Source organism: Choristoneura fumiferana, chromosome 24 (assembly GCF_025370935.1).
Source record: "Choristoneura fumiferana chromosome 24, NRCan_CFum_1, whole genome shotgun sequence".
NCBI classification, from domain to species: domain Eukaryota; kingdom Metazoa; phylum Arthropoda; class Insecta; order Lepidoptera; family Tortricidae; genus Choristoneura; species Choristoneura fumiferana.
Window position 1 is genome coordinate 12,536,300 of NC_133495.1, and position 16,387 is coordinate 12,552,686.

The following is a 16,387-nucleotide window of genomic DNA, read 5'->3' on the forward strand; positions in this document are numbered from 1 at the left end:
ACCCCATTTCCCACTAATATTATAAATGCGAAAGTTTGTGTTTATTTTTTTTTTACTTCATCACGTCTAAACCGCTAAATACATTAAGACGAAATTCGGTATACAGATAGTTTAAGCCCGGGTAAGGACATAGGATAGTTTTAATCCCGGGAAAAATGCATGTTCCCGCGGGATAGCGATAACCGAATTCTATGCGGACGTAGTCGCGGGTAATGGCTAGTGAATAATAATTTCACTACAAAAACTTGCTATCACCTAAAATCTGTGGCTCCAGTGAAAAGGGGTACAAGTCTGAATTTGGCCAAATTGAGTTATATAGACCAAAAAACACAAAAAAAAAATAACGCATCGATTGGTGTAAACGGATCTAAGGTATCTTTTAAAACAACGGAGTTTTCTGGTGGTCAAGGGTAGAACTGCCTTAAAAAAGTTAGCAACAGAGGGTACTTGTCAAGTTGTATTTCTATTAACTAAAGTTTTGTTTGTGATTTATGATCTTAATTTAGTTGTACGTGCTGTTTTTTCATATGGCGGGTGTAAAAAAATCTAAGCACACTTGAACCCCTAAAACAAGAACAGATTTATTTAGTTTACATTGATACAAGTTAAGTTCAATCTCTTTACACAAAAAATAAAATAAAATATAAGATTAAGTCGAGCTGCGCCCGTTTTCACAAATCGAATATAAAAAAGTTTACGTGGAAAAGGATATAAGTCTTTGCGCGGAGGAATGAGCGGGTGAGTGGGGAGCCACGGCGCTCACGGATGAGCCACAATCGTGTGCGCTGACTTGTGCAGGGAGAACGCGCTTGCGAGCTGCGCAGTTGACGGTTACGCGATTAAGTTATATCCTTTTACACAATTTTATTATTAAACTAATATGGCACATTGCATTAATTTTAAGGGTATTAATTAAGATATATCCCTTGACACCAATCATTTAATAAGAATGATTAAGAAAATCAAAATATCCATAGGACTAAAACTATTATTTAATTTAAATATCTAAAACTAAAACTTTAATTAAAAAAGAGAGGTGGGCTTCTTGGTATGGTGCCCATCACGCAGGCAGCATTCCCGCGTTGAACTGCGATTGCGATTCTTTGCGCGAGAAAGCTGCCGGCGCGAGGGTTGCCTGTTGCCTCCCTTAACCTATTGCTGAGCTCCCTGTGTAGCTCCAGCGCACCCTTACCCCAAGGACCTAGAGTCTCGACGCCGAAAGCAAAGAAATGATATTGGGCGCCGAGACAGCTATATTTTGTGACCTTGAGGCGTTCCCGGGCGTCTACCGCCGCCCCCGCACGTTTGGTAGTTGCTGTTAGGTAGGACGCCGCCAGGGTGTCTGTACAGGTAGCGTCCCACACCAGCGCACGGCCAGTCTTCCAGGGTATCAACGACATTCCGTCAGGGCGCTTGCCATCGCTCCGTACAATCTGGGGCTACAGAGCGGAGGGAACGTTGGCACTAAAGAAACCCTTCTGAGAATGTCGTTGAGAGTGGCGTGGCGGGGACAGTCGGTCGGCACCTGAGGAACAGGAGAGGCCATGTTGGCCGAGACGGTCCACTGGAGCCCCACAAGAAACACAGTTGTTACTTTCGCAGATCCCAACTCCCAGCCGTAGACCAGCAGCTATGCGTAGTGTCTGGGTCGATAAAAGTTCTAGTGTTGGGCGAGGGGTATGCATAGAGCCAGTAACCAGATTCTGGCTTGGACACAGCTTACAGTCTGTCCCGGTCCCTGCCTGTTAAAGGTTCTATTAATGCCTATAAGGTGGTGACGGAGGCCATTGTACTCCAGGCCCTTCGCCTATGTGGTTTGGACGGGAGATTTGGACTCGGTCCAGCTAGCGAGTCATTCGTGGCCTCGTTCAAGCATGCAATCTCGTAGTTAATGCCTGCTGGAGCTTTGAGTATTCTACCTGCGAGATCTAGCGTGCTGTGGATCGAAGATAGGAATGCCGGCAAAGCTACACTTGAAATTTTGCGAGTTCCCAAGCCGCCGTTCCTTATCGGTAAAGTGGCTTGGGTCCATGCCTGCTCGCTGAGATAAATGTTCAAAATGTTTTCAATTTGGGTTTTCATGAGACTATCAATTAGGTATCATCAAATGGGGGAATTTTCGAATGAGGCAACAGCGAAGCAGGTAAGTGAAAGGGCCACTTCAACAAAAAAAAAATACGAGGACAAACAAAAGTTTAATATCTCTGAGACTGCAATTTTCAGTTTTAAAAAGGCAGAATTTCCTAATTTTGACTACAATACAAGACGTATGATGACGATCAATGGCACACGGTATGTCTTAGTGTGTTTGACATACTTAGATACTAATGATGAGAAATTTTAAGTTTGTTCGTTAAAACGGGCATTTTTTGTTTGCATGTGAGATTTTTGAAAAATTTATAGCGTTTTTGAATAGATATTTAAATACTTTCATGTGTGTTTTATTCACTCAACTTGGATACAAGTAGCATTTTGAATTTTTCATTATTATTTAAGTCTACTTATAACTAAAAACACAATTAAAAAAAACGTGCAAAAGGCTACATGTCTGTTATGTCTGTAATTAAGTCCAAAGAACTGCATAAATTGAAAAATGCAATCATTTTCTACACCATTAGTTCGTAAGCTAGTCTTCTGTGGATAATATTATACATGTACTACAAAAAACATTCCGGATGCGTACCCTTTTTCACTTCGTATAAAATTACGAAAACTTGGTGAATAGCGATATATATAGCCACTTGAACCTTTTTACACTTATTTTTATACTTCTATTTTGGATACAAGTAGCTAATTTATAAACTAATAGATCAAGAGCAAAAATAACATTCCCATAAGAAAGAGCACAATTAATTTAGTGCTTTAACATACCACATTTATTAGTATATGTAAATATACAAGTGTAATGAACGTAAGTTTGAATCATCTCGGGCGTAACTGTTTTTTGCGTCTCCTGTAAACTTGGGTTTTTCGACATGTACCCCTTTTCACTGGAGCCACAGAAATAAAGGTGCTCTACTACATGTACAGTCGTCAAATTTCTCCGAAGTCAAAAAAAAACTCAGAATATTTTCTTAGGTATTGTTTTATAGAGCACAGTGTAGGTTAGGTTAGGTTTATTTTATGAAAGTTCCGAAAATGATATGGTTTCGGAGAAATTTCATACTTGGCAAATGAAACATTTGCGAATTATAACTTGCCCAAACGGCAGAGAATCCCTCTACTGTAAACTGTTACTTCTTTTCATTTGGGCCGCGTCCGGCCCTAACAGCGCAGGGCGTCGTCCAACACGCAGCCCTAGTTTACGGCGTCTTTAGCCTGGTTTATTTTTTAGTTTCCCCACTTGGTAGCCTCAACGTGTTGGAAACGGTTTGGGTCTTGCCATGCCATTAGTCCTACGTTATACTTCAAGTACTTTTGAGGTCTCAGCGTTTTTATCGGTTTAAATGGGACGCTGTCAGCGTTAGAGATAGGTGATCAATTTTGTACCTTGTCGCATTCTTTTTGTCTATCTTTTAAGACTGGGCACAAAGCTACGTGCATTTTTTTGAGTTCTTTTGGTCGGATCGTCATTCCCAAGAAAAACAATAATACGCCGATAGATGTTATCTATAAACCAGCTAAGTAATAGTTTATTTGCTAGTTAACCAGAATAACATAAGACGCTCATTAAATAAATTATGAGGTATGATTTAACTGATAAAATTGAAAGTTTAAATGTTGAACGTTACCATGTGAATGCGACTAAAATGGCGGTTAGTGAATTATATTGCTATTGCCTGCTACTCTGTCGCCAAAAAAACCGTTCATTGCTATCCTGGATGAGCTGCAATTTTCTGGAATATTTTTTTTTGTCTTTTTTGGCGCCTCAAACTATTTCCGCATCAAATTTCATCGTAATAGTTCCAGTGGTTTAAGCGTGAATAGGTAACCGAGAGACAGAGATACGAACAGAGTTACATTCGGTCATAAGTCATAATAATTGATTAGAATAAACTACATGCAAATTTTCGCTATCATGTTTAAGTCTTTAAATAATACAATAATAGCTATCTCAAGCGCAACAAATATACAAGTTCTACTACAAGATCCAATTTACCAACAACATTCCCGTGAGCTTTAATCGTTGAATTATTCAGAGCTTAGTACCTAATATCTCTGCCTTTTGGGTGTAGAACTTGATATAAGTTTCTTATTGTAGCAGTGTTCATTTGAATATAGATTTTCCTATAAAATAGACTATTTTATTGCATTATCAATCGTAAATATGCTGATAAAATTTAGCGTTCACTTGTAACGAGCATTTAGAGAATGAATGAAATTCAACTCTCGACAAAAGTCGTCAAAGTCAAAGTCCAAATCATCATCATCATCATCCCAGCCTATGTACGTCCCACTGCTGGGCACAGGCCTCCTCTCAGAACAAGAGGGCTTGGGCCATAGTTCCCACGCGGGCCCAGTGCGGATATCCAAAGTCCAAATATCTTTATTCAATTCAGGCTATAACACGCACTTTATGAATGTCGTCGAAAGAGAGAAGTAAACTGGAAGTTTTTAAATCATCATCCTAGCCTATAAATAATTACATTTACCAGCTAGGCACGGGTACCTTCTCAGAATCCCACGCAGGCCCAATTTGGATTGGGAACTTCATACGTATTGAATTACTTCGTAGGTTCTCTCTACCGTGAAGCTCGTGGTAAATTTATAATGTAGCTTTCGCACATAATTTCAATAAATTCTGAAATGTGAGCCCGGAACCCACGATCTTCTGCTTGTGTGGCCATAATAGGTCGAACCATTATACTGCGGCTTTAACTCTTACAAACTTTAAATTTAGAATGCGTAAGTAGTAAGGCCCGTAATAGTCGGAGGCTCTGCGCTCGAAGTTGTTGACGAGTATGTATACCTGGGACGGGTGCGCCAAAGTTGGCATAATTTTTCAACCCCGATTATTGGAACTCCGAAAATGTTTGTCATACAATTTTGTGTCATAATACTCACTATTAATACTTAGTCACTATTACTACCGATCATAACTCCGAAACATTTAAAACCATAATGGCAGTTGTCATAAATATCTCTTGTACTCCTTTTTTTTTGTCATACTTTTTTTAAGCATATTGTTTTGTACTCATAAAACTCCATTATCATATATTTTTAAAGCAGACTTATTTGTAGCTATAAGCTTCACTGTCATACAGTTTATGGCCTGCGTTGCTTTCGTTTAGTGAAAAAAAATGTGATAAAATAAGTATTTCGATGACAACGCCATCAATGGGCGAAGCAATCACCATCTGTTGGATGTTATTACTGCAGACATTATTTAACCACAATAGATGTAAGTAACAAAGAAAAAACAATTCGTCAGCAAATCAATTTTATATGAATTTTACCCTCAATCGTCTTATAAGTTTTAGTAGATGTCAGAAATGTAGGTTAGGTTAAGTTAAAACTGCGACCCCCTCAAAACCGTACTGCTACCAGTAAAGTAGGTTAGGTTATGTTAGAACTGCAACCCCTACAGAACCAAACTACTGCCATTAATATAGGTTAGGTTAGGTTAGAACTGCGACCACTACAGAACCAAACTGCCAGCAGTAAACTACTTTACTTAAATTGTGATTATCCTACGATAATCACAATTTAAGTAAATAATCTCATCAATATCATCATCTGGGCCTATTGCTTTTCGTTTATTTTTGTTGGAGGCATATTGATAATAATATATAAAAACTTTCACTCCAGTTCCAACATAGCATTAACGTTAAATTAACGTAAAAAAACTGTATCGATATTGAAATGTTATGATTAACAAGTTTATTGAAATTGATGATTATGAATGAAAGAAATATGAAAACCAGCATTATGAGTAAAAACGTATCTTAGTGACAACGTTATGAATTACGATATTCTGATAATTGACCATTATGACCTCAGTTGGTAGTAGTACAAATTTATGACAAATAAAATTATGAAGTAAAAAATTCGGAAGAGTGATGATTCTGGCTACACAATCGGTAGCAGGAAAAAAAATCGGAGGATTCGATTTAATGCGAGTCAAATGGACCCGTATGGATTATTTGCCGGTAGTTTTTTTGGTGTTCCTTCGAACAGATAAAGGAAGAACTGCGTTTACTTTTTCGCCCTTTTTGCAAGAACTGAAAGGTGCTAGAGCGAAAGGAACAAAGGCGAAAAAATAAACGTAGGTCCCCCTTCATCTCTTGTGAAGGGACTAGTGCCAAAAAACGCAAAAGTTCCTTCGAAGAAACAGTCAAAGAAGTACCGCACAAAAACACAGATAGTTCAGAAATCAATCTCCATACAAGTTCGCTCGAGCAACGCACACATAGAGACTGCTCACGGACACGATATCTCGGACCGGTTGGGACCAGTGCGAGCGCGAGTGCCATCCGCTTGAGACACGCGTCTGTGAACTTTTGTGCAATAATAGAGCAAACAAAAAAAAATTATTATACCGTTCAGTGGACGGTTTTTTAAACTAAATAATCGTGAATTTCACCAATAACGAAATCGTCGCAAGATATTTTATGTGACAAATTTATAATAATATAATATAACAATGACATTAAAATAAAACTATTTTAGTTATTAATTTATATTTCCTTTCTTCCCGTTTCATTTTCAACAATAAATCAAACAACTAGATACGAGTGCCACTACTACGATAGTTTTTTCACCAACCTTAGAGCGGCCGTCGAGCATAGGTATGAAAAGTGAAGTACATACAGGAGATTGACTTCTGAACTATCTGTGTTTTGTGGTACCGCGAATAATCCAAGTGTAAGATCAACAACTAGTAAAAAAATGTAGAAATATTTTTTTATTTGCATAAAAATATTACTCACCTTTCCATCATATTGTCCTTCATCCATAGCTAATATGACCTCCGGCGCCATCCAATACGGAGTCCCGACGAAGCTGTTGGCTGGGCATTTGATGCTGGCACTGCCAAAGTCAGCGAGTTTAACAGTGCCATTTTCGGTAAGCAAGATGTTACCAGCTTTAATGTCACGATGGATTCTACCCAGGCTGTGCAGGTATGATAAACCGCTTACGACACCTTCGCAGATGGCCGCGATTTCCTCTTCGCGTAGAGGGCGTTTTGTGAACCTTGGGAGTAAAAGCGTGTGATAAAGATAAACGAGACTTAGTTCATAGCCTATGTCTAGTTGATGTTTGCTCTATTTTTTAATGTATCTTTATTTTGTAATTGACATAGGTGATTTGTATATTTCTTAAAACAATCGCCTCTCAATAAAATATTTGCACGCCTGCATGCAGGGCTTTCTGTACTGTATTCTGGTAATACAAGGTTTAGAGAATAATGTTTCGCAATCGTATTTTGTCGGAAAAGTTCGTGTTTATCTTGCGTTCTCAGCTGGCCTACTGAAGTTTACTGGAGCTAATTTAAGAAAGCAAGATAAATCCGGACATATCCGGACAAAATCATCCCGCCTATATACGTCCCACTGCTGGGCACAGGCCTCCTCTCAGAACAAGAGGGCTTGGGCCATAGTTCCCACGCGGGCCCAGTGCGGATTGGGAACTTCGCACGCACCATTGAATCGCTTCGCAGGCTTGTGCAGGTTTCCTCACGATGTTTTCCTTTACCGCAAAGCTCGTGGTAAATTTCAAGTGTAATTCCGCACATGAATTTTGAAAAACTCAGACGTGCGAACCGGGGTTCGAACCCACGACCTCTGCTTGAGAGGCGATAGGTCAAACCACTAGGCTACCACGGCTTCCGATATCCGACGAAATACGATGGAAAAATATTATTTAATATATCTCTAAATACTTTTCATTTGATTTCTGTTGAATAGGTTTTGTGTGAAGCCTGCCTCAAGTGAAGTTCAGAACGACAAATCCATAAACAATTGTCAACATTGATGAATATTTTATTCAGCACTAGAGATGTGCCGACTAGTCGCCGACTAGTCGGGAAAGCCGACTATCCGGCCACTTTCGTAGTCGGCGACTAGTCGGCGAATAGTCGGCAAAAAGCGCCGACTATCCGGCTTCTTACTTTGTACGTATATTTCAATAAAATATTTATTTTCATGTAGGTAGGTATAGGTACACAGAGGGGGAATTACATTATATAAAAATCTTAAGCTGTTAATTTTTGTAGTAAGTATTTACTGTTTTTCCTTGCCCACACGAGAAATTATATTTTGTCATTAGTTCTACCTACTTGACTTTACGGGAATCATTGTCTAATTGTTCAAAAAATCCTAACACGAGACTTTCTGTTTGACATCATCATGTCAGCCGAAAGACGTCCACTGCTAGACATAGACCTCCTCCAAGGCTCTCCACTCAGACCAGTCTTGTGCTTTCCGCATTCACCGCGATCCCGCGATCTTAACCGGGTCGTCGCTCCATCTTGTTGGAGGCCTACCGACACCTCGTCTCCCGGTCCGCGGACGCCATTCGTGAACCTTCTGATCCTATCGGCCATCAGTTCTGCGAGCAATGTGCCCTGCCCACTGCCACTTTAGTTTCGCAATTCTTCGGGCTATGTCGGTAACCTTAGTTTTACTGCGGATATCATCATTTCGGATTCTATCCCGCAGAGAAACCCCGTGCATAGCCCTCTAAGTGACTTTGAGCTTCCTCATGAGGCCCATCGTTAGCGACCATGCACGTCTCAGATCCATAAATCATCACGGCAACACACATTGGTCAAAGACTTTTGACTTCAAACACTGCGATAAATTGGAAGTCTTTTCTCCCAATTTATCGCGAATATTAAACTGCGAAGCTTCCCGAACGCTGCCCAGCCGAGTCGGATTCGACGAGTGATCTCTTTCTCGAAATTTGATGTACCTATCTGGATTGTTAGTCTCAGGTATACATACTTGTCAACAATTTCGAGCGCAGAGCCTCTGACTATTATGGAAGTTGGCACAACATGGACATTAGACATGAGTTACGTCTTGTCTATGTTTATTTTCAAGCCAACTCGGTCGGAAACTGCTGAGGTCGGCGAGCATAGCACTGAAGTCCTCCATGGTCTCTCAGCCATGACCACAATATCATCGGCGAATCGAAGGTGATTAAAGTACTCGCCATTAATTTTGATGCCTTGTCCTTCCCAGTTCAGAATCTTAAAAACATCCTCCAGTGCAGCAGTGAACAGTTTCGGAGAGATCACATCTCCTTGTCTGACTCCCCGCTGCAGAGGAATAGGCGTCGTGCTCTAGTCCGGTAGTCGAACGGACATAGTGGCGTTTTCGTACAGACACTTCAACACTTCGATATACCGGTAGTCAACTTGGCACCGCTGGAGAGCCTGCAGCACAGCCCAAGTCTCGATCGAATCGAAGGCTTTCTAGTAGTTTACAAATGCAAGGCAAAGGGGAGGTTATACTCTTCGGTCTTCTGTATAACCTGCCGCAACGCATGTATGTGGTCTACAGTACTATAGCCTTTTCGGATGCCGTTCTTTTTGACATGATTCAATTTAAATTTTTTTTTTAGCTCGTTCACTTTAATGAACAATAATAGTAGGCATTATTTTTACACAATATTTTTTTCACAAAAACACCGCTTTGTTAGGTACAAAAGCAAAAATCTAGAAAAAAAAAAATACGAATAAAATAAAATAAACAGGTTCCGAGACGCTTACAGGCGTCGGTTGCAACTTGCACCCAAATCAGCTGGTTAACAAAGCGTCACGGAAATCCCCGAAGCTGTGATCGGCTTGGCCGACTAGTCGGCCGATTAGTCGGCTTCTTTACAACCGACTAATCGGCTAGTCGGCTAGTCGGCCAAAGTCATGATCGGCACATCTCTATTCAGCACGCCATTTATAAATATTAAAATAAAACAATTTTTATTTATAATACTGACTAGTTTTCACAACCATGACGAATAGTCGAAATCGTCGCACACTACAAATCATGGCAGTCGGCAACTATAACTTGAAAAAAAAAAAAAAAACATGATAAGGGCAGCAGAGGCTCCCTGCGGCAGGGTTCTACCGAATGTCACGTCCAAACTTGTCAAGGTATAGATGGGCCATTTCTAATTGGGATGCACCAAAAAAATTAACCTGTAGATAGATTTTATTTTATTTTTGGAAAGAATAGGAATATATTTTTTTTACGAAATACGCTGGATGACGTCACAGTGAGACAGCCACGTTCCATTGCCTAGAAAAATTCAGGTCGTACATAACATAATCTGTGGCATTACAATTTGACAATAATTCAAGCACGGCTTAGGGTCCTAAATGAACCATGACAAATAGTTTTATTTATTTCTCTTCTTTTAGCTTCGATTATTCCTATGTTTGTTTAATGGTATGATAGTAAAATAGATATTTTTATTTAAATCTGATATTTAAATTATTTTGTATTTACTTGTAACATAGTAATTTAATAATTTAATTTGTAAAAATACATTGGAAATACTCGTATACATTTCGGACTTTACGATAAATGACAACTGTTTAAAGCCGGGTGCGCATCATGTGATTAAAGTTTTATCTTTGTAACTATTTGCTATAATAAGCAGGACAGCAACATTTCAAACTGTCAATTAATTTGCTTAAGAGTGTAGACCTGCTTTATAACAGCATTTGTGACGAGAAACCGCAGTGGTCAAATGAGGGTCATTACTTAAATTTTGTTTATTTAATTCAGTTTATTTACATTTTTGGAATCTGATTTCTGAAAACGCTTCACAAAGCCTATTTCTCCAAATGGTTTTCGATTTATTATATGTTGTCAAAAATTGGGACATCCCAATTATTTTACTGGCTAGGACAATAAAAACAATCTAGGCACAGTTTTTCCCTACATTATTGGATCTCTGTGGAAGCTTTAATTTAACAATGAATACTAAAATTATCGCTCGTATATACATACAACCTACCCAACATCCTACAGAACTATCAGAAAAATACGCAACAATTCGATAATCGATAAGACATATCGTGCGCTTCAATTCGACTGATAAGAAATTCTATGCAAGCACTAAGCACTTCTTGATACCGCAACAGGTCCACTATTTAGTAACATTCTCAGAAATCAAACATCACAGTGATGTCATCGTTTTAGGATATAAAATTGTGTATCACCTAAAACATCTGTCATAGTATGACTTATGAATGGATGCATTCAGCAAAATTGTGAGGAGTTCATGAATGAGTCATATCGAAAAAAGTTTAACGAAATGAATATTTCGCAGTAATATTTGGGTGTTATCTATGAATGAGTGTATGTGTGGGATTATTTAGTGTGAAAGGAATTGCCATGTTTTGTTTTGCATACTTACTTCAATAATATCAGAGGCAGAACCGACGCAGTACTCCATGACGAGCCATGCTGTGTGTTCTCTTTTGTAGCATCCCTTGTATTCTATGGTGTTGGGATGCTCCAATTGTTTTAAAAACCTGTGTAAATATTAAAATACAATAAAAGGCCTTTTGTTACCTAATATTTGTAATTAAAGGAAACATTCAGTGTTTGAAAATACTTACAGGAAAATAAGTAAATAAATAGTAAATGTGTATATATTTTTTTCATTTATGTAGTTATTTTTAGGATAGTTTTTATTTAAATTGTACCATTAGTAAATAAATAAATGTGCAAAATAAATGCTTCAGGTACATTTAATTTTACTTGCTTAGTATATTCATACTAACTGGCACACTTGGGACATTTTAATTAAAATTTAATTACAACTCACTCACTAAAATACTACTGTTATGTGTGGTTGACCATAACAATGTAGTTCTGTTTAGTTATCAAAATAGACAGGTCTCTTTATTATAGTAACAGTCAAGGTATGACCAAATGTTTCGAACCAATCCAACATTTCAGTCTCATGGTAGTTTTAATTCAAATAATTGTGCCTTTAGTTCAGCTAAAAGCAAGATTAGATTATTAAAATAAAATTAAAGACTACTAACTTTATTTCTTTCAAGATGTCCTGCCATTTTTCTTCACTCTGTTTCCCCAAATAGGACATCTTCTTGATGGCAACAATCTCTTTGGTGAGATTACAGCGGCATAATACACTGCTCCAAAAGACCCATGGCCAATCTCTCGGAGATCTTCAAAGATCTTCTCGGGATCATGTCTGCTGAAAAGCTCGGCAATGTCTGGATCCTTGAGGCTGCCAGGACGTGGCATCTTAATCTGAAATAATGTTATATTAGTTATTTACAATAGTTAAATTTACAAAACCAGGGCATGTTAGTTTAAGGTGAGACTGTGATTTTAAAATATCCTCATGATAAAAAACATAACCCTCCTTCGGGCAGTAGGGTAAAAAGTATTATGTTCATTTTCCTTTGAAAACCTTTCTCAAATATTTCCATACCAAATTTCATCTAATAGGTTCGGCAGTTTAAGTGTAAAAAGGTTTTTTTTTGCAGGTTAAGTCGCATTAAGGACCAAAAACTAAACTAAAACAAATAAACAAAAGCAAGGACCCATGCTTGTCTTTGTTTACTTTTTTTTAGTCTTGTCTTTGTTTTAGTTTTTTAAATATTATAGTATGAGGTCCTTTATAAGAAAACGCAAAGAGGTGCCGATAGAGTTACTTCCGCAATAATTATAATATTTATATGGATTGCAGCACTTGTAACTTTGGTAGGATAGGGGGCTGATTTAATAATCTGAGAGTTGATGCGGTGACAGTGTGTTATAATAGTTGGAGAGCTGGTAGACATTTTAATTATTTATTTATTTATTTCTAATAAGTAACATTACATCTATCATTACAGTTACCCAATACGATAGAGTAGCAAGCACCTTATATATTTAAAGTATATACTTAGTTTACAAATATATATACCTACTTACTATTAATAACATAAAACAAATAAAGTTACTTTAGAAGGTTTAGGTAGGTGGGTTTAGGGAAGGTTTACTTTTTTTAGAAGGTATTTGAGGCAGTACAAAATATTAAACAGTAACTACTTTATGATATCTAAACACCAAAACCCAGAGCTAGCTGATGAGAAGTGAACCTTAACCAATCTTTAAATATTTAAAAATATACAATGTTTTTTTTTAGCATGGAATATTCAAGCAAGTTAAATTTTTAACGCCTTTATATTAGAGTGAATAATAAACAAGCCATAATATTTAGTAGTCTAATAGAGATGTTGACACCAATCAATTGACATACGCACAAGCGTAAGTAAGCGTAAGCGTATGCGTAAGTTCCCAATCCGCACTGGGCCCGCGTGGGAGCTATGGCCCAAGCCCTCTCATTCTGAGAGGAGGCCTGTGCCCTGCAGTGGGACGTATATAGGCTGGGATGATGATGATGAATTAACATACTTTTTATGAGCTGTCAAAACACTATTCTCCTATAGAGTTTGAATGGAAATAGCAACTTATGACGTCACTTGTTCGCACACTCAATCAACTAACTATTTATTTATTTTAAAGCAACAAAAATCTAATTTTGCAGTTAATCGAAAATCATTCTGTTTTTCAGGGCTAAAATAAAGCGTTTTTTTACTGGAGTTGTGTCTTCGAATTATTTTTTAATGGTGTCAGTCAACATCCCTATTGCAAAATAAAATGTATAAAACCAGACAAGTAAATAATAATAATAAATTTTCAAAATCTTAAACCCTACCTAAGTAGATCCAGAAACAGGTAAAGCCTGCAAACCAAGCCCCTGTACAGTCACCATCAGATATTTCGGAGCAACTAAGGCGGTCAATAATATTGGCACATACACTCTATTATTAAGGTATTATAGTTCATGTTTCAATATTTTTGATCACCTTGGACGCTCCGAAATATCTGATGGCGACTGTACCACAAAAATTACATGAGCAAAGTAGTTTGTACACCTTCTATAAAATGTACCAGCTCTCTGAATATAAAAGTCCAACAATACTGTAAATTAAATATATACTACAATAAAACATTACGTACCTGAAATTGTTAATTAAGATTGTTACAAAAAAACATTAATTTTTACTAAATAATGAGTAATGATAATTACCACCAGGAGAAACAACAACAAGGATAAATGACAAGATCACACCACTTTCTATTGAAAATAAACATCTAATGACCCAATTTGAAGTAATGTAGACTGTGGAGATACATTGATGACATGATTATGCTGCATTTTAATTTAATAATTTTTGATGAACTAAATGTCTTTCTATTTTACCTGCACAGTATGTTCCATTTTGCTTTGTGGTGGCGTTGTCTAGCTCATTCCCCATCTGTATCTATGTTAAATGTGACTTAGCTTTTTGGAAAACACAAAACTATGTGGCTATACACTATACTTTTAAAGTAACAACTGAATATTTCACATTCAATACAACTTTGAGTAGTATAGTTTTAATTACAAAGAAATATAATTATTAGTAGCAAGATTGAAAAATCTTACTGCTACTTAAATAGTTTTATAATAAAAAAAACCGGCCAAGAGCGTGTCGTACACGTCCTGAATAGGGTTCCGTAGCAATTAAAAAAAAATCAAATAATGTTTTCCTAGGATTCGTATTGTGTACTGAATCTTCAAGTTTAGGTATACAGTGGTGGCATGTAAATTAAGAACGATTGAAGTTCCAGATTATTTTTAACTAAATCATGTCATGTGTAGTCGTGGTCCTTCTTAGAAGTAACTAGTTACGTTATGAAATAGCCACATGAATAGAGCAAACGGATTAAGGATAAATAATAAAATTGCTGACATTTTTTTACAAATTTTGTTTTATTCTCTTTAGTAACAAATTAAAATAGTAATGAAGCTGGACAAATAATTAAGAACGATTTATTGAACTGCTCGAAAGTTTTTTTTTATTGAAACTTAGATTAACTAAATCATACTAACGTGAAGTTTGTACAGAAAAAAAAAGGAATTTAATACATTTTAACTAAAATTAATAGTTAGTAGCATGTCCACGGCTTTTTATTACTGCTTACACCGGCGAGGCATTGAATCTATCAATTTTTGACAATTTCGCAAGAGAGATAGAGTTCCATTCTTCTAAGAATACGTCATACAGTTCTCTTAAATTGCCACACTGTCGATTTGAAACCTTTTTCTTGACTTCGCACCAAAGATGCTCTATTGGGTTAAGATCGGGGCTGTTGGCTGGCCAATCTAAGACAGAAACTGATTGCGATGTGAGGAATTCCTTAACGGTACGTGCAGTATGCTTGGGATCATTGTCATGCTGGAATGTCCAAATAACCGGAAGCACGCCTTCAGCATATGGTAACATTGTTTCTTCCAGTATGTTTTTGTATTGAAATTGATCCATGTTTCCTTCTATCAGCCTAACAGGTCCAACACCATGTCCAGAAAAACATACCCAAATTTTTACATTTCCCCGCGCATGCTTTAAAGTCACTTTTGTGTACTTTGGGTCGAATGCTTTATTTGGAGGCCATCTTACATATCGTTTGCCATAGAACACATACCCTATTTATTTTTGTCTCGTCAGAAAAAAGAACGTTTTTCCACTGTCTGACTGGTCCAGTTTTCATATCTTCTTGCAAATGCAAGCCGGGCTTGCCTATGACACCGTTTCAACATAGGCACCTTCCTTGCTATCCTTCCGTGCAACTTTCTTCTACCAAACGCCTTCGAATAATGCGTGCCGAGATTGCTGAAGGTTGTTTTTTCGCCAAAATATTTTTTTCTTAACATTAGACGGTATTAGACCCTTTAAAAGGATTTTGTTTTGCCAAACGACGATATTTCGATCATCTCGACGAGATGACTTTCTTTGTCTAGGTACACGCGGAACATTTGAAGTAGTTTTGAGACGTGGCAAAATGCTTTATGGCGTGGAAAACCATAGTTTTGAACATTGCAGATGATCCGGCTATGTGTTATACGACCAATTCTTGTCGCAAAGTTTTAGTATTACTTCTCTTGTAGATTTATCACAACTTTTATTTTTCCCATTGTTTGTATATGAAGCAATCGCCTTTAAGACTTTTACGGCACTAAATGGCGCCAAAAATTATTCGAATAATAACCTAAAAACCACAAAGCGGCCGTCCGTTCTCTATATAAATTTGAATAAAAAATAAACTATTCAGCGTTCTTAATTATATGACCAGCCAGTAAGTAGTAATACTAGGTTTAGATGTAATGTATAAAGTTTATATTTTATTTTTTAGCCAATTATAATGTATAATAGTTTACCGCTAGTACGGAAAAGTTTTACGATACGAGAGAAGTACAAAAATATACATGCAGTTAGTAACATTGTCAGTTTGAAAAAATTTCTCTATAAAAAATCGTTCTTAATTATATGACCACAACTGTATGTCTTTAGCAACCCCCCACTGGTTTTAAAAGACCTATCCAACGATACAGCCACAATATAGGGTTAGAGTCGAGAAAAAAAAGATCA

At 37.2% G+C, this 16,387-nt stretch overlaps 1 protein-coding gene across 1 annotated transcript; it reads right to left on the reverse strand.

Annotated features, from left to right (window-relative positions):
* Positions 1-11,286: 11,286 nt before the first annotated feature.
* LOC141441740 (serine/threonine-protein kinase Tao-like) lies at positions 11,287-14,320 on the reverse strand. Its single transcript, XM_074106579.1, has 3 exons — positions 14,179-14,320; positions 11,945-12,173; positions 11,287-11,425 (listed from the first exon to the last, which is right to left on the reverse strand). The coding sequence occupies exons 1-2, from the start codon at positions 14,194-14,196 to the stop codon at positions 11,955-11,957; spliced, it is 237 nt and encodes a 78-aa protein (XP_073962680.1). The 5' UTR covers positions 14,197-14,320; the 3' UTR covers positions 11,287-11,425; positions 11,945-11,954.
* Positions 14,321-16,387: the final 2,067 nt, after the last annotated feature.